At 45.1% G+C, this 23,022-nt stretch overlaps 1 protein-coding gene across 5 annotated transcripts in view; it reads left to right on the plus strand.

Moving 5' to 3' along the window:
* MVB12B (multivesicular body subunit 12B) overlaps positions 1-23,022 on the plus strand; it is a 104,807-nt gene that overhangs the window by 72,205 nt on the left and 9,580 nt on the right. For 4 of the 5 annotated variants that reach the window (XM_026657283.2, XM_026657282.2, XM_026657286.2 and 1 more), the window contains exons 8-9: positions 17,654-17,709; positions 20,049-20,108. The exons of the other annotated variant lie outside the window; for it this stretch is intronic. In XM_026657283.2, coding sequence (XP_026513068.1) covers positions 17,654-17,709; positions 20,049-20,108 — 116 coding nt within the window. The remainder of the gene's footprint in view (positions 1-17,653; positions 17,710-20,048; positions 20,109-23,022) is intronic. 5 annotated transcript variants of the gene reach the window in all.

A 23,022-nucleotide genomic window follows, 5' to 3' on the forward strand; every position in this document is an offset into this window, starting at 1 on the left:
TGAATATAAATGAAGCTGCTTGGTGGGTGGGGTTGGTCTTCTGAAGTCTATTATCCGGAGTGCTTTGCCAGTTCATAGCTGCTCCATGGGCATGGGATTTCCAGGTTCTGGAAAAAACTGTCTGAGGTGAGCATGGTTGTCTGAGTCTGACCTGTCTCACTTTTAGCTTCTAGGCCTTTTATGACATTTCTTTGCATTCAGATTATACAGGCTCTAACCCCATCATATGGGCCAGGCCCAGCACCTTGATTGGTGCTTCCTGCCTTGGCTTGCAGGAACCCAGAACCTGCAGGATACGTGCTCTCTTCTCCCAGGCTTTTCCTTTCCTGGCGTAAGGGAGGGGTTGGAATGGCGCCATTCTGGCCACCCCAACAGACTTTTGCTCTGGCATCTCACTTTGTCAGCCTCATTGGATGTCTCTTGCGCCCTGGTAAAGTCTGTGTGTTTAATGGATGGAGTGTGCCAATTCTTGTTGTGACTGTTTGTTGTTATTTTTACTGCACCCGTAAGTGTGTTGGGCACTTACAGAGCAATTAGAAAGACTAAGGCCCTGCCATGAATGAAATCAGCTGATGGTGAAAAGTCAGTGTGCGTAAGTGAAAGCTCATTAGCCCCGGGGTGGATGCTCTTGTTCACGAGTGAAGTGTCCTTAGTTTGCTGTAATTTAATCCTTCTTGGGAGGATAAAGTTAAAGCAATCTGAGGGCTCTCTACTCCTGAATGAGAGTATCCACAGGAAGGGGGTTGACGTGCTTTGAGTTTTGGCTTCACGCTTTTTAATTGATTCGCCTTAACTTTTCTGCCTGTCTCCATGCAGAGGCGGCTTTAGTGCTGAAGATGGGGCAGATGGCAACATGTAAATAAATAAAACTCCTGTTCTCCTGGGAAGAGGGTCTGGGTCTCCCGGCTGCCTGGCGCTCCAGGGTTGTGCTAGCCCAGGAATGTTTCTGGACAGGTCACAGACCAGCTCGCTGGTTAGCAGGATGCTTCCCACCAAGGGATCATTTAATCCGCAGTGCTGCTCTGGGAGAAACAGGTTTGGCTTTTCCTCCCGTTCACGTCTGTGGAAGGCCTACCTCTATTTTGACTGGCTTGCTGTGGCATGACACTTCCAGGCGGCAGCCACTCAGTTTTCTCCCACCAGCCTGCTATACCATAAACACCAAACAGCATGTACACTTTAGAAGATGAAATCCTCCAAAATAAAGCCCTACCAAAACAAAACACTACATTGCACGCACAGCTCTCCCCTGGGGAGAGGATCTGAGAATGAACCACGTGTAATGGCTGTAAGTCACTTCACTTAATGCATGGCTAGAAGGGGCTCTCCTACTGTGGTGATGAGCATGGTATAAGACCCTTTATAGAACAGAACAGTGGCCATTGTTAATACTTTGTCTTGTTTCATCTCATCATACAAAGTCGTCCCCTTATTTAATGAGACACTTCAAAGGCAAGTCCCAAGCACTTCAGTATGAGCTTTGGATCATACAGCATCTCCCTGGAAGAAGTACATTGAGCAAGGCCCTACATGATATCTGTCGGAGCAAAGGAAAAGCCAAGCCCATGTGGCACGATACTGTAACACAATGCAGCATGTTCCGTAAATGTGCCCACGTTCTAACCTAGGGGCTGAAAACAATTCAAATGCAAAAGCCAGGAGCTCTGTAAGGAAGCAGCCGTTACTGATCAAGGTAAAGGCTCATCAGAAGAGAGGTGTTTGTCACCTCAAATCATGAAACAATACTGCTATGCTGGGCACTGCTTGATATTGTTTTTCAGGTGTCAGACCAAGTTGTACATGCCTGCAGCTCTATGTACCTATGATACAGACAGATATTTACATGTTTAATGAGTTCCAAGGAGTCTCTATCTCATTAAATTTAGAGCTGATGGTAATTGAAAAATGCCTATGCTCTTCTTCAGCTCAAAGCCTGATGTATCAGAAGTGGGGGTAAATGCACAGCTTCATACTGCTTTGGGAGACCGTTTCTCTCTCAGACTCTGCAAGAGTCCAGTACCACTAGCCTCTTTTGTACCTGTTCTGGTGTTATTAATTAAGGGTTGTTGCCAGGAAGTGGCATTTTCCTGGGTGAGATCATTGAAGTTCAGTATGTGAGGAAGACTTCTAAAGAAGGTTTTATTAAAAAATCAATATCTTCGTTTGTAAACACTTGCAATTTGAAGGGCACATTTGAAGCTCTCTGCTTACTGCAGATGCTGGTGCAGCCACGGTTCTGAGGGGCTGCTTAGCTGTCCCCGTTCTGCACTTGACATTTTTATTTTCTAACAAAATCAAAACCAGGAGTATTTTTAAAAAATGTTTTGTTTGCTGGATGTCTCAGCACAGAACTTCCTATGTTGCAGCAAGTTAGTGACAAAACCCAGCAGAGATGTAGAGAAATTCTAAGGGTTGAGTTCAAATTAACAAAAGGAATTTAAAGTCAGCTAGGGACAAAACACCCATCTTCTGCTTTTAATTAATGTTGTTCCAAGTAAAACAGAGACTTTCCAATGCTATCTCCATACTGAGCCTTCTTTCCAAAATTGTGAAGGCATCCATTCATCACAGTTACTAGTGTGAGCTAGCAACATCCACTAGTATCTGAAGCGTCTCCAGTTTACTGCTTCTGACTGGACAAAAGCTTGCCAAGTAGGCCTCAGCCCTTGTGTGGCTGTCCCTTGATAGTCACGGCGTGAGTTGTCTGCTCGTATTCTCTGTTGTTCCTAATGTGAAGGACACACACACCGATGGGTTTCTGGCTTCCGGAATTAGAAATTACACTTTATATCTCATGTGCAGCTAAGGATTCTCTTTCCTCCTCCTCGGGTGACCAGATGTCTCGATTTTATAAGGACAGTCCCGATATTCGAGGCTTTTTCTTATATGGGCACCTATTACCCCCCACACTCTGTCCCGATTTTTCATATTTGCTGTCTGGTCACCCTTCCTCCTCCTGAGGTGTTAGTCCAAGGAAATTCCTTTAAAAGTACCACTAATCTTGGTCCAAGTTTGTTCCTCTTCTGGGGCGCAGCAAGTGCCCTGTTAGAATTGTCTCAGAGAGGGAAAAGTCCGATGGGGGCTCATTTTAATTTGGGGAGCTGTTACAAACCAGAAAACCCACTGCAGGTTTGCAGCGCTCCTGACTCGAGACCCACACTCTGCCACAGTGGCATTGCAGGCAATTATCCGGTGAACTGGAAAGAGGAAATGGCATGCCTGGGGTTTGCATAAAGGTTCAGAGCTTTAATTTGTATGTGCATTAAGCAGGATCTGGAATGGTGTAGGCAAAAGTGATGCCAGGGACATCAAATAGCTGAGAGTGGGAGTAAGGGAATGAACAGGCTGAGCTCAGTAGCGCGGCGCTAAACTTTCAGACCTCTCTGCCTGGTGCACAAGGGCAGCCTACCCGGCGGTGCCCTGGGCAGGCGGCCTGTGAGTGTATTCAGTAGTAAGATTAAAGGAGAGAATAACAAGCAAGTACATGTGTTTATCCTATGGCTGGGGTGACTGGAGTCTTTCCCATCATTGTACACAGCCCAGGTTGTTCCAACAAGAGAGGCCTGGCCACCTTCTTTAGTGAGGGGGGATCCGAGCATGCAACACACACTCTCTGAAAACACTCCTCTTCTTCCCGAGGGCCTGCAACCTGCTTCATTTCATGCCTTCTCCTCCATCTCAGATTGCCAACTTGCCCTCAGCTGAGCAGGCTGGTGCTCTGATGCAGAGGGTCTTAACCTTCAGTGATCCAACCCTTTCTGAATGTTCGTCTTGTCTCTGTGTGTTAGAACAGAAGGTCTGGGTTTGACCCTCTTCTTTCTATCACTCACGTTCTAGTGCCCAGCTGTCTGGTCTACTGAGGCCACTTTGTGCCATGCACAACTACTTGGAAGAGCCCGTGGGGAATTCCCCTTGCATGGGCAAGCTCTCTGCCCGTGGAAGGCTGTGCCACATCAGTGTAAAGGGAGGGAGGCCAGGTCAGGGGAGCTCCAGAGGTGGGACATAAGCAGGATGGGAGAGGGTTTGGTGGAGCTCACTTCACTCCCCCGATCCTTCCTGTCCATTATGAACCTTGTGCCAGGATATTGCCCCTGCTGCTCTTACCTTCTCTGGGGCCAGAGGACCAACAACCAGCTCTCTGCAGCCCAGCTCTGGGGCCAGGACATAAATAACTCAGCCTTGCCTTACATACCTCCAGACCAAAAATGAACCCAGGTGTCCTGGGAGAAAACCCCACAATCCCTCTTGCACAGCTCGCCAGTACACAGAACCCCCTGCTCTCTTCACCGTGCGAAGCACAGGGCTGTCCTTGTTCTCCTAGTACAGGTCACTGGCTCCTCCCCTCCCAAAATGCTTCTTGTGGTAGGGGGCTGCTTTCACTTGCTCTCATTAGGCCATTTGACTAATGACTGGAGGAGTCTACTGAGCTGTTCTGGGACTGATGGACTCTCGCTAGTCCTCTTCTAGCAGCCTGCAAAGGCAGCCTCTGTTGGAATGGCACAGATGGCTGGCCCGAACGGCAAAGTAAACTACAATATGTCTTGGAGACACTGTCAGGCTGCAGCTTATTTGTCATGTCATGGAAGCCTATTGGGTTAGGGAGTAACTTTGTCTTTCCCCCGTCTCCTGGTCTGAGAAATTATTTACAGTATGTCTGCTCTGTTGGCTGGGAGAGAAGCTGGAGACAGGCCACAATAAACAGGTCAGTTTCTTAACATGTGGGGATTTTCTTTGTTTAAAAAAAAAAGCTGAAGGCCCGGGGAGGGTGGGGGGGTGTCAGCCCATCAATCAGCGAATGCAGCCTCTGGCAATGACAGGCGAATTTAATGGCAGAGGGTTGGGCCAGGTTTTTGGTGGAGGTTGCTACTCTTTTGCTCTGGTTAGTGATGCGCACATGCGTGTTGGTGTTATTCCATCTGGGACGAAGCACACTGTAGCACAGAAAAACACACACGTGTTACTTTTCAGGCTTGATGTTCAGACGACTATGGACCGAAATTCAAAGGTAGAGGGCTTCTCTGTACAGGATGGAGAATGTGGCTCATTCCAAAAAACTCCTGTCATCTTCAGGATCCATTGCAGGGTAGTGTAAAGTGTTTTTCCATATTTATGAATAATTTTCCTCTGTACAGAGATCACATGGCATTTCGCCCATTTTTTACCTTGGTGTGCTGCAGAATCTCCCATGTGTTTAGTAAAGCACTGTTAGTAAAAAGGAAAATTTTTGCTAAAAATGGGATTCTGAGCAGGAGGTAGAAATGCACGGATGAGACCCAAAGCTTTGGGTCTGTTGGAAGTTAAATAAAGTGTCTTACTCAGCAATAAAACACTTTGTTCCAAAAGACAAGGATTCTAGAGAAGTCTTATAGAAATCAATGGAAATTCTAACTTCTTTCTAGGTTCTTGAGTGATTCTGTGGGATTTAATAGATTATCATGTCTCTGCTATTGACTCCTCTAGGATGGTTTGAAAAGAAAGCTCTTAGTATTTGTGTTACCATAGTGCATAGGAGCCAGGTCACAGGTGCTGTACAGACACAGAACAGAGAGATGGTCCCTGCCCCAAGGGACTTATTATCCAGAGAAGATTCTTTTCCATTAAATTCTAATAGTTCTCCAAAGTAATTTCTGTAGAACCCCATTGGCTTTGTCCCTACCGCATTCTCCAGGAATGCTGCAGAAGGAAAGCGTTCCCGTCAGTCTTGTCACACGCCTTTCTCAACAGACAATACTCACCTGGCAAAGTGGAGCGATATTTCTGAGTCCTGCAGCCTTTTAAATGGTGAAAAGCTACAGGGCAGTGGGAAAGAACGAGCCAAAGCATAAAGTACACGTGTGTCCCCATCCACGCTGTGAGGGGCTTCCTCCCACCAACTGGAAAACCTCATGTACTAATAGAAAAAAACAAAACATTTTCTAATATTGTGTGTGACAGCCAAATCTGTGGGGTGGCAGAGCCGGAGTAAGTGACCCGTGCTCCCCTTCTTCTGCCCTGCACAGCTTGTTGTTCTTACGGCTGCTAAAACATTGCTTTGGCCCAATCCTACCTGGTACTGAATGACCCCAGCACCATGGAGTCCAGTTGCAGTTGAGAGGACTCATAGCCCTGCAAGATTCAGAGGGCATTGGAGAGGAAGGACAGAAACATATAGACCTTATAGAAACATAATGGTGTCCAAGGATAATTATCAAGCAGCAGAAATGCAGAGGATGAAAGACCCACTGAATACAGTGCAGCTTCCTTAGCAACATGAGCATGGGCGGTGTTGTGACACCCTGTGACCCCGAGCCTGCTCATAAGGGTCACTAGCACCCCAGGCACATCACTTCCAGACAGTGGGTCTGTGCCAGTCACCTGAGAGCAGAACTTGGCCCTTTAGAGCTCCTGCCTTCTCCAACTCCCCTTTGGCATTCACACTGCTAACTTCACTTTCAACTCCAGCTAGTAACACAGGTTATTATTTGGCCAATAATTGCCACTGCTGGAAGGGTGTGCATGAAAACTAGCAGAGAGTGCATGACTGGCATCGGCTGGAGGGGTTACTCCGGGCATGGCTTTGGCATATCCTTGCTTGTCAGACTCTTCTGCGGTTTCACACACGCAATTCTATCCTAACGTGTGTCTATAGGCAGCCGACCTGTTCTACACTGGAAACAACACTTCTCCTCCTCCTCTGAGTCCCCAGCAGGTCTGTCCTGTAGACTGTGAGCTCCTTGTAAAGCACTGAGCACATTGTCATTACCCCATAATTAATAATCATAATTACAGAGCATATATATCTTCTAAAGGGAAAGCCATCTGCACCCTCACAGCAGATTTATCAGGAGGTGGCACTTGTCCCTAAATCCTGGGCAAACCCCACGTACGCTGTTGCTGTTGGTTGCCCATAGAATAGACACCAAGGTTGAGATTTGCAAAGGAGCCTCAAGGAGTTAGGTGTCTGACTCACATTTGAATTGCAGTGGGATTTGAGTACATGGTGCCCTTAGCTTCTATTGAAAATCCAAGCCTCAGACAACTCATGGCCAGGTCTCCATATTAATAGGATTGATTATTTATATGACAGTAGCACCAAGAGGCGCCAGCCAAAATCTGGACCACATTGTGCTGGGCACTGCACAAACATATTACGTCCTTGCCCCAAAGTACTTGGGCAATATATTGAATTTACTATCTCATATTAGTGATACGGTCTCTTTTAGCATTTGTCCTTGGTGTCCGCAAATGAAGCATCATGTCTTTTTTTAGTATATTAATTTAATTTCACAATGGATAGTGATCCTTTGTGTGGGGAGCTACCAGATTTGAACTCTAGAGTTGCCCGCATGCTGTGCCGATCATTAACTTGTTCCCACATAGTCCCAAGTTCTCGGGGGAAACAATGAAGACATTATTTCCCTCTGGTAGTTGTTCAGCTGAAAATGACGTTTTCTTTAACCAGGTGAGCTTTGCCATTTTCATGAGACTGAAGCTATTTTCTGAGATGCTCATCTTTGTAAAACACAAACACTGCATTGTGCTTTCAGATGTGGAGAGAGGCTTACAGAATTTTGTACTATTGCAGCAAGCTGGTTTTAAAATCTAAGGTAACTTAAATGTTAAAAGTGGCAGCAATATATTCAGTGTTTTTTTAATTGAATTAATGGTTAATTTTCATGCAATCAGGAGGGATGTTTTTGCAGGGTTTTAATATCAGCAGTTGAAAATTCCCGTATAAAAGTTTATGCGAAAAGAAAGCAATAAAAGAAATTCAAAGCTCTCAAATCCTAGGGTGAGAATTTCAGTGCAGAAGTGGCTGTTATTTCCTTGGGACTCTAGGTAGGTAAACTCTTCAGTGGCTGCGTCTCCCTCCACAGTGGTGTGAAGGATTAGTGCTCACTGCAGTGTGCACAAGGAACCCTCCAAGCACTAAAGCAGCTATTCATCTATACCCAGGAGCTAAATATGACAATGTTAGCATTTTTCATTTCCCTGACGTTACCATTAATAAAGCAATGATCCAAAAGAAGCTTTGCTGAGTCTGTTCTTTATGCTTCCATCACTCACGACTAGATAATTTCACACAGGATCGTTTTTAAATTAAATGACGATAAAAGCGCTCTGCTGTTCTGTGTTCACTAGTTCATAGAAGTCTATCAAGTCATTAATGTGTCATGACAAACTGCTAGATGGATACAAGAGTAATTAATTATTTGCATAAATAACAGGTTGAACTTGGTGCTGTGAACCACAATGACATATGTATCATAGTGAGGGTCTCTCAGAACCTTTCACAGAGGGTTCATAAAAAGAATTAAAACTTAACATTTTTGAAATCATATTTTCATCATTTTTTAAATGGGCAAAAGCTTGGCTTGAGTTTTGATGCTCTTTGTTATAAAGTTCTTTTTTAATGGCCATTTTAAGAAAGCATCTGATCATTGGAAGTTTCAGTGAACAATTATATAGATTTCTATAATCACTATTAATCGCCACATATTTTTCAAGATAATCACAGCAATTATTATTTAGATTCCTCTTGTATGTGCACATTGTAGAAAAGAACAAGTGCTTATTATAGTGAGTAGTGTAGTGAACTACAGTTTAAATTCTTTGTCATCTAGAAACTCATTATGTTAGCTGATGCTGGCTATGAAAGTTCGTCAGCGTGGTTAAATTAGGGTAGCATTGGCAGATCTGATTATTTAAATCTGGTAGCTTTGCTAAAAATATAGTTATTCTAGGAAGATGAATTACTAATTTGACAATTGAGATTTAGTTGGAATCTACAGCATTAGGAAGAAGGCAGCATCTATCGTACAGCAATCAAAGAAGGGTGACGGGTTTTTTTTTCATATTAAAGAGAGAATTTCTAAGTGAACTAACAAGTTGTATTTATAGGACATAGTTTTGTGACATGCCCTTTAAAGGTTAATATTAAATCTTAGTAATTTACAACAAATTGCACTTGGCGACGTATCAGTTCAGTTAAAAATGAATTCACCGTTCTGCAGTTCTACATCAAATGAGATTGTCATTCTGGCCCTGGCTTCCGTCATCTGCTGCTTCCTTTTGGGGGATTCTCTGGGAAATTCGGTCCATCACGTTTTGTGTTTTGTATGAGTGGGATTCTCACGTCCGGCTTCCGGTTCCTCCTGTATCCAATTCCAGTGAATGAGCTAATTGAATGTGACCCTTGGGGAGGAGCTGCATCTGGGAGATAGAAAAATGTTATCAACTGTTGTTTATTTTCTGAAATTCCTTTTTGCTTTTTCAGTGTAAATCGGAGAAGGGTGCAGGCACCTCACTAACCTGATACAGATGCCTTAGACATAGTTACACAGAGGGAAGGAAACAACTATCCTTTTTCCTTCCCTGCATTTCAAATTCTCTGTTTTCCAATACCATGAGACTGTTTCTTTTCTCAAGCTGGTTTCACACATGGAGTGGCTCCTGATTTGCACTGTTATGAGGAGAGAATTGCGTTTCTTGGCTTTAGAGTTCCTAGTGACTTTTGTTTCAGAAGGAAAACCCTTAGACTTAGATTATTCCTGTCCATTTCTCATAGGAAGAGATATTGTACTGATGCCTTTCAGATCTACCTAGGCAACCCAGGGAAATGGTGTCTGGATACAGAATACGTGTCACTTCTAGGTCATAGAATCATAGGAATGTAGGCCTGGAAGAGACCTTGAGAAGTCATCGAGTCCAGCCCCCTGCACTGAGGCAACACCAAGTAAACCTAGACCATCCCTGACAGGCGTTTGTCCAGCCTGTTCTTAAAAACCTCTAGTGACAGGGTCACTGGTTCCAATCCACGTCTGGTCGGTAATAACCAAAAGCCATTGCTCTTACACAACTGTTTGGAGGCTGCCATATATGAAAAGCGTTGGTCTGTCTCCAGTGCAGGAGAGCCACAGGCCATCAGTGAAATAGCCATCCCAGCATGGTGACGATTTCAGCTTAAATAGGAAGGCAAGAATTGTCCAGGGACACTGAGTGACTTGGTGCTGGCACACTCAGAGGTGGGGTGTTATACTAACTGCTGGGATCTGATGCTGGGCTCTTTTGAGGATGAAAAGAGACTATTCCAGTTACTTTACGTGTGAGTTTGTGCAGGGTTATTGTTTAAATACTGAAATTGATACAATCTCAAAATACATTTCAAATGTATGTGATTACTATGAACTTCACACCTTTATGGAAAAGCCCTACAGAATTTAATAGAGAATGATAATCTTTCTGTAGGACTTCTGCCTCACCCTGAGGAATTTAATGGGTGTAGCTTTCTATAGGATAGTTTTAAAAACCAATAGAAAGAACACCATTCTCTGTTAAATCTTGCAGGTCTTTAGAATTAATTTTCAGCACATCCCTATTTATTTCTTGCCTATTTAAATTCTGTAGTACTCTCCCAAAAGAGACAGGTATATAACTAAGCCATGATTCCTCAACAAGTGTTGGCTGAGAATCGCTTGAACCTGGAAGGTTTGCAAAGTCAGTCACTGCCTTAGTATGAGTTTACTAGATCCTTGGACGACTGTGGGAGCTTCCCTTGGGAGCTTTCCACAGGCACTTAGCACCCAGTGATGGGAGGAGGAGGAGAGGAGTGTGAGGGTGAAAGGGTGACACCATCAGGCGTCATCTGTAGAAATAAAAGTTTCTGGTTTTGGTTTCTGGGAACTTTGGCTTAGTAGTTTCTCCTATTCAGTCTGCCCATAGATCGGTCACTGATTATTTAGTCTTTCAAGACAGAGTACGCTGGGTGAGTGTTTGTCTTGGTTTCTCAAAGATGTCCCCTAGGCTGTGGGAGCATCTTTCTCCTTGGCCGTGTCAAACACCAGATGTGTTCCATGCCCCGAGGGAACAGTTCAGGCCACTGTGTTTCTCCTGCAACCAGCCCGAGGGAAAGAAAATGGTGTGGAATTAACAGGCTGCACAGGCCCTGGAACCACAGTTGTTAAAGAGCTGCTGGCACCTCCTGAAAAAAGTGGGGAAATGTTTTATTCTGCCAAGGGAGACCCTGTTTTCTCTAGTTCTTTCCCTCGAGGACTATTCCCAGCCACCCAGATACAGAATCTGGGTCTTAATGTTTAATCTCTCACCTAATAACTTTAATTGATATTTTGGTACGTTTTAGTGCGGAGACTTTATTGATGAGGAGTCTTTTTCACTATTATTTTATTTATTATTTCTACTTACCATAGATAATAGGATGGTCTCACACTCCCCTTTGTCATCAGTGGTGGATGACTGTAGGGGGTGGTCACCCCACTCCTGCCCTGAGGGAGTTAAAGCAGCCCTGGAGAGGGCTGTGGCGGAGAAATGATAGGCTGATTGGAGGAAGCAGCCACAGGTGACCCTATAAGAGGGCTGAGGGCCAGAGACAAAAGAGACTCTCTCTAGCCTCTTAGAGAGAGAAGGACCTGGCTCCCTGGGAAGCCGAGGAGGGTACCTAGGTTTGGAGCAGTGCTGGGGAAGGGCAGAGGGAGCTGGGGAGCTCCAGCCTAGCAAAGCCCCAGGCTGCAGGCCAAGCTAAGGGCCCACAAAAGGGTACTAGGGCTGCAGAGGGGCAGCCCAGATATAGGCAGAAGCGGCTGGTCCAAAGCCCCCTTGCCGACGGTGAGTGGTTTATAGACTGCCGTCTGCCCCAGGGAGCAGGGGCTAGATGGTGACTGGCAGTAGCCACTGAGGCAAGGTGAGGATAGAGGGTTGGGGGTTCCCCAAGGTGGGGAGACCCAGATTGTGGGTTACTGCCGGGGCAGAACCCTGACGTACAGGGGCATCGGGGTCTGGGAGGGACACGGGGCCAGCGGCAGGCGCGACACTGGCCTGCAGAGGGTGCTCCGGAGGCTGGAGAGCTAATTCCTGAGACAACTAGCAGGAGGCGCCGCGCCGGTGAGTCATCACCCCTGCCACAAGGACACTAAGCTGGGGGGAGAGGTAGGTACACTGAAGGGTAGGGATAGGGTCCAGAGTGACCTAGACAAATTGGAGGATTGGGCTAAAGAAATCTGATGAGGTTCAACAAGGACAAGTGCAGAGTCCTGCACTTAGGACGGAAGAATCCCATGCACCCCTACAGACTAGGGACCGAATGGCTAGGCAGCAGTTCTGCAGAAAAGGACCTAGGGGTTACAGTGGACGAGAAGCTGGATATGAGTCAACAGTGTGCCCTTGTTGCCAAAAAGGCTAAAGGCATATTGGGCTGTATTAGTAAGAGCATTGCCAGCAGATCGAGGGAAGTGATTATTCCCCTCTATTCAACACTGGTGAGGCCACATCTGGAGTATTGCATCCAGTTTTGGGCCCCCCCCCACTACAGAAAGGATGTGGACAAACTGGAGAAAGTCCAGCAGAGGGCAACAAAAATGATTAGGGGGCTGGAGCACATGACTTATGAGGAGAGGCTGAGGGAGCTGGTGTTATTTAGTCTGCAGAAGAGAAGCGTGAAGGGGGATTTGATAGCAGCCTTCAACTATCTGAAGGGGGATTCCAAAGAGGATGGATCTAGACTGTTCTCAGTGGTACCAGATGACAGAACAAGGAGCAATGGTCTCAAGTTGCAGTGGGGGAGGTCTAGGTTGGATATTAGGAAAAACTATTTCACTAGGAGGCTGGTGAAGCACTGGAATGGGTTACCTAGAGATGGTGGTGGAATCTCCATCCTTAGAAGTTTTTAAGGTCAGGCTTGACAAAGCCCTGGCTGGGATGATTTAGTTGGGGATTGGTCCTGCTTTGAGCAGTGGGTTGGACTAGATGACCTCCTGAGGTCTCTTCCAACCCTAATCTTCTATGATTCTATGTCTACTTGCTATTTATTTGTCCCCAGAATGGCTGCTTTAGGGAGCCATACTTTCTTTGTACAATGCCATCTCCAAGGTGGTGGTGATTTTCCTTGGTAGACTTGGGGGTGAAGAAAGCGGAAGTAGAAATGGACAAGGATAAGCTCTATTTTAGGTCTGTCTTGTATGGGAAATATTCTAATTATCCAAGAGTCCTAGATGTTAATTCATTCTTAAGGTTTTGCTGCCACTTATAATTTCTTAGATCTTCCCTTCTATTGTTTGAGTTAAAATGAACCCTTCAGTAGATGACTGGCTGGTAACTGACTCTCCGGAGCTGATATCTGACATTCTTTTAGGGGAACATTGACAACAGCCAGCCAAGGAGGAATGTAAGACGTGGGTCAATCCTGTCAGAATGGACAGTGCCCTCTAAGACTACAAATATAGCAAAGGAAAATATTAATTTTTAACAAGAATTTTGAAGAACTTTACTAATAAGAAGGATCATCTGCAGCAATGCTGCCTGTGCACATTTTTAAAACCTGCACCAGTGCGACACAAAACAGGACTGAAATTCCAAAGGTCAAGTTCCCATGACAACTGTTAACTTGGATACCTTGAGGGAGATTCAGACTCACCCAAGGCCTATGCCTCACAGAAGCTCTGTCTTTTGCCCTAGAGGAGAATTTCACTCGTGTGCATGTACTGTATATTAAGCAAACTTTTAACGGAAGAAGCAATATGCAAAACTTCTGTACATCCTGCGTGCAATGGGGCTGGGATTTTGTTGCAGTGGGAACCTTCATTTTTCTAATTACTTGACTTTTTAGCTGTTCCATTCCCAGCTTAACGCAGCCCTGAAAAATATGTAGGAGCAACAAGGTCTCTGAAAAGCTTTGCCTGTTAGAGTGATTTAAATGCCATTAGCCAATGTGCAGGGTCATGGTGTTTCCTTTGTTTTTAAACTGTAACTCTTATAAAGGCTATAAATACTTGGGAGTTAGATCATGAACCCTCCCATTGTGAGTAATGCTTACACCATCCAGCCTGGGGTCCCCTTTTTATGGTGAATCACTAGCTTTTAGCTTTGGAAAAAGAATTTCTTTGCCCATCCTCCAGCATCACTATGTTTTCTCCGTTCACGGTGTTGCTGGGTACGGTCGATTGTAGCACAGTTTGTCTATAAGGAACATTTGAGCAACCTCTGGCAGAACGAAAGCAAACATTGCAGGGCTTGGCCCGGGAGTTGCTAACAACTTTTGAAAGTGGCCATCGGAATACAGACCCTTAGCTCGGCACTGTTCCCATCACAGACTGCCAAGCGCTCTAGAAAAGCACCAGGAAAAGAGAATCAAAGATTGTGGATTTTGATTATTTTCAGTGCAGTGTTGGAGCAGGGGACATAGAATTAAAAGTTCTGCCTTCCGATTTCATTTAACTTCATTATGAAATGAACTGGCTGCTAGTAAATCGCAGTTCAGCATCGTCTCCTGCTACACTTTGAGTGAATCGCACCCATGGCCAGGTACCGACACGCAGCACCTCCCAAGCAGATAGTAGCTGCAGCTCTGGTCATTGTGTTTCTTTGTCTTTGTTCTGCTCACTCGTCGTGTAGCAAAGACATCCTCATATGGAATTAACATCCGCATTGATTAAAGTAGATGACCTCCTGAGGTCTCTTCCAACCCTGATATTCTAACCCTCATCCTCCCTTGTGAGTTACCAGAAACTTCACTTTAGTGCTAATGGTGATTTGAAAAAAAACACTTGAGGGCTGGACTCTGCCACCCACACTTGCACTAATATCTAATTGTGCAAAGCAGTGCCACGAACGTCCGTGTAGCTACTCGCGGAGTGTGGCCTTATTCAGCAGGCGTGATGGGGGTAGAGTCTGGCCCTACATGGCAATGGGTCTCAGGGTGATAGTGTGCCACCTTTCGATTGCCTGTTCGATGGAAACAAGACTGAAACCACTAACTCCAGCTGCCAAGTTCTAGGAGACTGGCTGGTGTGCTGGGCTAGCTGAGGGTTACTATCTGGGGAAAAGGGAAGGAGGCTTCGGTAAGTGGGGGTGACTCTTGCATTCAGTGACTCCATTCTGCCCCACATCCCGGCAACCTCCTCATCTCCCTGCAGTCCCTTCTGCTTTGTTGTTAATGATTATTTAGGCTGCAGTATTGTCCAGAGTGTGCTGGGGGAAATGCTTGCCCGCAAAATGTAAATATGAGCATTAATTGAACATGACTCAATATTGTGATGGGATCAAATATCCCAATATCAAACATGCTTTTAGCCATCTGGATTCAGATCCCTGCAAGGAAATTTGGGCTTTTGCCCCCAAAATTGCTAGAAACGCTCACAAAACTGGACTTGGAAAAAGTACTTATAAAAAACCCAGCATTTTAAATCTCTCTCGCATGGTGTCTCATGTTGGAATAGTTGTGGTCCCACCTGTGCTTTGTATATTGATGTTCAACCTCCAGAAATCAACAGGTGCGGGAGAGGTGCAGGACTCTTCAGATCAGTGGTGATGTCCATCGGCACATTTACTTTGTCAGGGAACAGAATAGTTCAGGTGTGAAGTCAGGGTAAAGATACCAGCTGAAACCCCTTTGTTTTGTTAGGAGAGATCCCCACACAGAGATTGGTTGGAGAGCAGCCTGCTTCCAGCTGGGCTCCAGTTCTGTTCCAAACAATGTGCATTCTGCGGACTGGCCCCACACTCTCCAAACAGCTGATCCTTGTGTCAAACACAGGTAGGGGGCTGGTAGGAAAAAAACACTTTACTTTCTCCCCCTTCCCTGCCCCCAGTACAGGTCTGGTGGAGGGACAGACAATGACAGCTTAGTGCGTTGTTTGTTTAAACTCTCCTGAATCAGTAAGTATTTCAAATCCTCGACTTCTAGTGCTTGCCTCTAAAAAGAACAGCTGAATGAGCTCATTGTTTTCTGATTTTTCCCTTTAATGTATTTTACAAACAGCCTAGTGACGGGCCTGACACGCTGATTCCTATGTGTGCTGCTTTCACTTGGGGATTACAGCATTAATAACATACTTCCATGCATCATGCCATTTTTAAGCATGATCGTTATGATAAAGGGCATATACTTAATTACAGGCCTGCTTAATTACAGCTCTGTTGAAGCTCGTTTGTTTAGGAGAATGCTAATTGCGCTACTGAGCCTTTGGCACATCCTTACTTTCATCTGCTGGGTTTCTCTGTACTGTGTATCAGCATTTTTTTAACTACAGTCTCAAAGACTGAGGGAGCCTAGTGATGCATTTCTGTGGCTGTTTTGCTGTGTTAGAGGAACAAACAGACGAGTGTTGGGTTATTTCTTTAATTTCTTTAACAAAATCCATTGTCTGGCTGACCAAAGCATCTCTCTGCCAGCGTAAGAAGTGCTGCTAGTCTCCCAGGTTTGAGAACTTGCTTGGCTCTGTGGCACCGTTTCTCATCAGTATATTTTGTTTGTTGTAACACGGTGGTTGTGTGTTGCTGCCACGCAGCACCATGCCTCCATCTGAGTTGGTTTGTCAAAAAAAATGATATAAAGTGCATGTTAAATGTATGAAAATCTTCCTACAGCCAACACCTGAACTCGTCCATGTTGGCTGACGTTAGGCACACAAACCAAAGAGTTGCAAGAATCCTGGCCATTTCAAATCAGAGCTCAAGAGACACTGCCTTGGCTCTGATGCTTTTCGGAAGAAAACCTGTTTGGGGTTAAGGTAGAGGCCACTGCGAGCATTGAACTTGTTTTGGGGACATGGTCATTTCGTCTTTTTCTCAGAGCTGAAATGGAAAGAGGCTGAAAGGACTGAAGCAAGTAACCGGCACGGATAAATTGTGAAGCCTGTTGGAGACTCAGTGTGCTGGCTTGGAAACGTGCCTTTTCCAGAATCTTATGGGAATTGCTGAGAGATGAGCTAGCTCCACTGGGCTACGGGGCCTTTCAGAGCTTGCTTTGAGGGCTGCAAAGGCAGTGACAATACAACAAAGATCCTTATCCTGGTTTAAAAGAGAAGACGACCCAAAGCATATGCAAAAACCACTCCCTGTTCCTAAGGTTGTGCTGCAAACCAAGAGAGCCAGGGCAGCGTGACTCAAGGCTGCCCCACTCCAGGGGTCTCGGATACTCTGATTTCATTGGCATCCGCTTCCAGTGGACTGTGTGTTTAGTGTATTGTATTTGCATGTGGTTATTTCTGGAGTAGACTGGCAAGGGAAGGTCATTTCTCCTGACGGTCTGGGAGACTCCATTTCATCTCTAGTGTCAGGATTTTTTTTTAAAGGATTGCAGACAAGTTTCTAAGTCTCTTTTCCAAACCTCCCCCTGTAAGTCTGCCAGTGGGATGCTTAGCACCTTGTGTTCTAGGGGGCAAAAACCATCTTGTCCTCTGAACCAAACATTTGATTTTTCTCTCACTAAGAAAAAGTGCTACATCACGAGGGCTCTTTCTTTTATGTAGCAGTTTATATGCAAACGATTATTACACAGTAATTGGCAAGTGGAAGTCTGTCCTTTTAAGCCATCTGCATTTGTTTTGGACTCCAGACGCTGCCCCGCTCGAGAGGCTGGTTCTGTATACAGTCCAACCAAGTTGGGGGCAAATTCATAGAACACGGTGTATGAAATTGTGCCAATGGCCAGAATGAGATTGGATGTTATCATGGATATACCTGACTGCCCCCCGTGCTTTGAACTGGCAGTACAATTGGGAGAGTCAACAGACTGGTCTGCCCTGATTGATTTGTACCCTGGTATGTTATTGCCAAATGTTGATGCAATTCATACATGGTATGTTTCTGGAAATGCAGTAAGTTATTGGACATCAGAATATCGATGTAAGATTTCAACTCTCTGTTCATCTGTATTTTTCAGCCATGGATGGAGTGCCTTTTATGATCTCAGATAAGTTTGCCTGCGCTCCTGAAGGGGTAAGTTACTGTCATGGTTCTCTAGGGTAAAGCTCACCCTCATGTGGAGGGCACTCACAAGGCATAAGCACCAGTTAAGCTTGTGGAACATAATTGGTGCATAGTCCTGGTGCTGGCCACCTGCACGAGGCTGAATTTCACCATAGTGACTGTAGATGCACCTGAGAACACTTTCGTTTGACGTGTGGGTGGCTGTTTAGATTGTTTCACCAGATCATTTCTAAAAGTAAATTCCTCTATTAGCTGAACCCTCGATCACTGCCAAGATAGAGGTGATCATGAGTAAATTCCTGGCTGCATTGAGACTGTCTGTATATGTTTTAAAAAAAAAAAGCGAATACCTGGTTTTCCAAGTCTAAGTTAAATCATTTGTCCCTTCCCTGCATAGAGGTGGCCCTGTTCTTTCAGATCCCAGAAATTGAGTACAATGCTAATGACACTGTGACTACTGCAGACACTTACTGAGAGTTAGAGATATTGCAGGGTTCTTTTCATCCCTGCTCTTCACAACGCCGCAGAGAGCGGTGCCAAGCTGCGGTGAGACCTTGCCCAGTGTAGTATAAGGCTGGTAAGGCACCTTCAAGCCCTCCCCAGTAGCAAAGATGGCAGGGCTGCCATGGCCCTTGATCGAACCAGCACATTACTGTAATTTGTGTTTAAAAATGAGGGTTTTTCAGTTCTTTGGTGGGAGCCCTGGACATTCCATTGTGGGTCTGGCCTCTTGCTGCTGAGCCAAAGTAAAATCGTTCCCAGTCTGCACCCACATCTTCGTTAGAACTGGCAGCCCGGCTTTCCCAGTACCTGACGTGCCATCGAAATAGTGCTCTGGGACTGCACTTACAGCTGAGAGTCCTGGGCGGTGCCTCCATTCTAATGAAACACAATATGCATCACTTACATCTTTCTGGAAGCTGCTTAATCTTGAAAAATGCTCGTGATTTTGCACGTGGAGTGCAAGTAACTTTAGCTGACCCAAGGTAGCTTGGTTGCCATGGCGACGCTGGCAGGATTCCAGTTTCTGGGGGGAGAGACTGTGCTGTCCTGTTTACCAATTCCAGTCTAGAAAGTTTAGAGAGGTTGTCATGTCCTAATGATACAACAGCTGGACCTCCGCTGGGGTCCAGGCAATAGAAACGTGGCTAGAAAAATGTTTTTAGTATTCATGTTTCCCTCTGGTTTGAGAGATTATATATGCCAAAGTGTATCAAGTGCAGCAGCAAAGCGAGATTGTGTTTCCATGTACAGAATACCGTCAACTGAATTCTGAACTGAATGCAATGCTGGTGATGAATTTAGGGTCTGCATTGACAGCCCTGCTGATTCGGCACAGGCAGTGACAGTGTAAGCTTCTCACGCTACCCTGCACGAAGGTTTCTAAACTCAGATCTGTGTCTGTTTCTGAAGGGAGAGGACTCGTGTCCTGTTCAGCTCAGGGTGTATCTGCTGCGATGGTCAGCAGGGGATGCTGGTCAGTTCCTAATGTGGTGGTGTGTTTTGTGAACACCTGTCCATAGGAATGGATTTCATAGAGAATCCCAAATAAGTGCCATTTAAAGACTTTGGAGTACTGCTTGCCTGGTACTAATTTAAGACTGTAATCTAGAGCTGAAAAGCTCCATATCCCATTACCATTCCTCTAATCTAGCCACTACCTCAAACAGTGTCTCTTTAAAAATCAATGTACAAGAAACTATTACTGAAAACACGGAACTGTCTTCTGTGTCTTGTTCTTCACGTCCTGCGTCTGGTGTTACATCTTTTTTGTTTTGTTTTGTGATTATAGAAACTCCAGATAAAATGTGATGGTTTTGCAGCCATTGCTGTCTGAAAAGGACCGTTTGTGCGTTGTTCATCCCTTCCACTCACGTTCCCAGAGAATTGGAATCCCCCTGCTGCTAGGAGAAATGCAGAGAGCCATTAGGCCATGCTAATCCTTCCTTAAGATTCCTGTGACACCATTGCCACCAGATGGTCAGTGTGGTCAGGCTTTTTCACAGCTAATGCCTGTCCTGCTTATGGCCCCATTGCCATCTAAAATCCAGGGTGTGGTACACACTGTGGTACAATAGCAGTTGTTCTGTGTCAGGAAGACAGCGAAGGATTTACCAGTTTAAAATGACCCTGTCAAGAATGGCAAATAATCCTGGTTAGTTATAAGCAAGCATTGCAATCACTGCCCATGGTCCGCCTGCCTCTGTGTCGGTGTGGTGTACTGGGGAAAGGGGTTACACGCATTTTTATAGCTGGTGCCTCTGACTCTCAGTGAAAGAGAATGTATCTTTTGAATTATTCTAAAAACTAAATAGCATGTTTCTGGGGTCTTTGGGGTTATTTTTTAGATGCAGCAAGTTGATCTCTTGGGCATCACAATCAAATCCCTGGCAGAAATCGAAAAGGAGGTAAGTGGCCCTGTGGGACTCTGAGCACAGGCACAGCCAAATCTGTGCTCACATAGCTGTAAGGTTCCCTCCCTTATGGAAAGAGTTTAGCTTGCTTTGCTAGGTCACTGCTGGTGGATAAAGTCAACATTAAGTTAAGCCAAACAGTAAGCTCAAAATTACAAATGCCTTTTTTGATTTGCGCCAGAAAAAGCTTTAAGCGTTGAATCTAACAGCAAAATCTGCACCCGCCATTTAATTCCAGATGTCTCTTTTGTTTAACCTTTCTTTCTCGCTTATTAACAAACTACATGTTTCCCCAAACAGGGCACTGTTTGTGTGAGGTTGCCTCTTCCATTTCAGGAAGCAATTGAACTCAGTTAAGCAGGGCCAGGTAAACTGCTTCATAATTTTTCAGTTTGATGGTGAACGTAACTTGTCACCAGGAACAAATAGGCTGAGATTTTAGGGAATGTGAACCCTCCAGAAGAGAGAGGGGATCAAACCAGAGTATTGTCCACTTCCAGCTTTGCGTCATTGCTGTTTTCCTAAGGCAGTGTTTTAGTATGTGCATGCGCTGTACCGCAGGATGGTAAGCAGTCAGATATTCAGAGGCAGCTTCCCTTTGAGAGGAATATTTGTCTTAAAGACGGAGCTGGTGGAACCATGTTCCTTTGGGATTCCCTTTTTGTGTTATCAGCTAACAAGTTCCTGTACTGAAGGCAAAGTGAATCAATGTGGCACAGCAAAATTTCTGAACCTGTCATAGCCAACGCAGAAACACAGCTGACTACTCCTTTTGTCTTTGATTTGCAGTATGTCATAAAAATGGAAGGAGTGTCACATGCAGATTATAGGTGACTTTACAACAAAACACAGTGGTTTATTACTCAAGTATTTTTATGGGAAGTTAGGAATTCTCATGTTTATTTCCATAATAAGGAAGACTCTATTTATAAGCTAACAAATCTTCAGGAACAATTTATTCAGGTTTAAGGTGTGAACATTGTATCCAGATTGTGAATAATTCCTTGCCCTGACACATAGCAGGGTTTAGAGCCAGGCGATCTGGTTGTGGAATATCTCAGAGTATCCCATGCATCATCTCCCCCATGGAAATGTGTATCAGTGACAAGCCAGCTCAAATCCTAGAGCCTTGCTGTTCTGTACCATCTCAGTCACCTGCTCCTCTGGGGCACTTGCATGCAGATAGCATATAACATAATAGGTTAATACGTTTATTTTCCCTTTCTTACTGAGAAATGGCAGAGTGAGGGTATAGAGTAGTTTCCCTGTTTGAGGGCATACATGGGATATTACTGGTGCGCAGGGCCTGGTGCACAGAGATGAACTTTACTCTGGGTGAAAAGCAGAACAGCATCTAATTGTGTATCACAAAGACCACTTAAGGAAGGACAGCTTGGTCCATGCAAAGCCTGACTAGTGCCAGGTGCTGCTGCTCCACCCAATGTGGGCCTGAACTGTTAGCATCTGTTGCTAAGATCAGCAGCAACAGTGTTTTAGTTGGTAGGTTTTGTCCATCTTGCTAGAGTGGCAGATTAAGAAGATGTTAGATTTCAACGTCAAGGTTTGAAGCCCAGCACCATGTGCAAGTTCTTGGATGGGGGAGAGCCCTCCAGACATGGAAGCACTGTTCCAAAGAGTCATGGATTAAAAAGCCTTTTCAGCGTGCCTACCCCCCCGCCCCCTCGCCAGGTTATGTGAGGGAGCGTGAGTGTCACACTCATTTTGTGCTGCAATGAAAGGGAGCCCTCCATCCCAACACCCCCTTCTCCCATCACAGGCCGCATGTGTTTCAGAGTAATGAAAAGTTTAATTATGCAGCCCATATTCCTTGATGAAGCATCTTGTCTGCATACAAAGAGATGTGCATATAAATATTGTGAATTTCTGTGTAGCTTTATTTCCCTTGCAAGCAATAGCTCCATTACAGCAAACCTGCTGGATTTCCAACCGCAGTAAGAGCATTTTCCCTGGAGCTGCATGCCACACAGAAATATTCCCAAAGAATTCCAGGAATGATTATTCATTTTATATAGTGGAATATGCCAACTGTACCAGCCATTCCCCAGGCTGTGAGAACAGCCTTCTCCTTTACATGAACAAATCAAGCTTTCTGCTCTTTGGGGGAAATGTTGTAGTTGCAGGAGCACCTAGAGACTCCCGTGCTGGGCATTGTGGAGACAGTCCCTGCCACAAGGCGTTTACACTCTAAATAGAGAAGACAAACCAAAGGGTGGGAGGGTCGCCTGGCAAAGAAAGAAGAAGCAACTTGTCCAAGGTCAGCGGCAAAGCCAGGAATGGATCCAAATCTCCTGACACCCAGGAGAGTGTCCTAGTCACTAGAGCACAGTTCACTTCTTGGGGGAGCGGGGGGGCATTTATACATCCAGAAAAAAGTCTGCTGTTCCTGCCTTCAGCTCCAGGAAGGGATTTTGTGCTTGTTTGTCATGCACTGCGTGTGCCCCTGCATAGCGAGACCTGTGTCATAATGCATTGGTAACGAATCCCCAGAACAAATTAAACTATCTTCTGTACAGGTGAGAGTGACACATACGGCCAGTGAGGAGGGCTCTCAGCCCCATTCATGCCCAGAACTCCACAGACTGTCGAGAGTAATTTATCAGACAGCTCAATATTGCCTTAAACCTCCATGCTGTAACATAGTTAACAATAAAGCATGACCATTGGCCTCCCAGCTCTTTTCAGCGCAAGCATTCGACAAAATGCACCACTCAGTTTTAACTTGGCGTTTAGCTAAAAGTCTAGTGAGAGTCTAATTAGCAAAGTGAACATCTAATATTAATCATTCTCTTCAAATTGACAAGGAAGGCAGTTCATTTAACCACTTAATTGCTACAGGTTTTCATAGGCTGCTCTTTGCAAACATTTTAATGAAGAAGTTGTAAATCTA

This window comes from Terrapene carolina, unplaced genomic scaffold (genome assembly GCF_002925995.2).
Source record: "Terrapene carolina triunguis isolate 2854851 unplaced genomic scaffold, T_m_triunguis-2.0 Scaffold238, whole genome shotgun sequence".
Classification (NCBI taxonomy): Eukaryota; Metazoa; Chordata; order Testudines; family Emydidae; genus Terrapene; species Terrapene triunguis.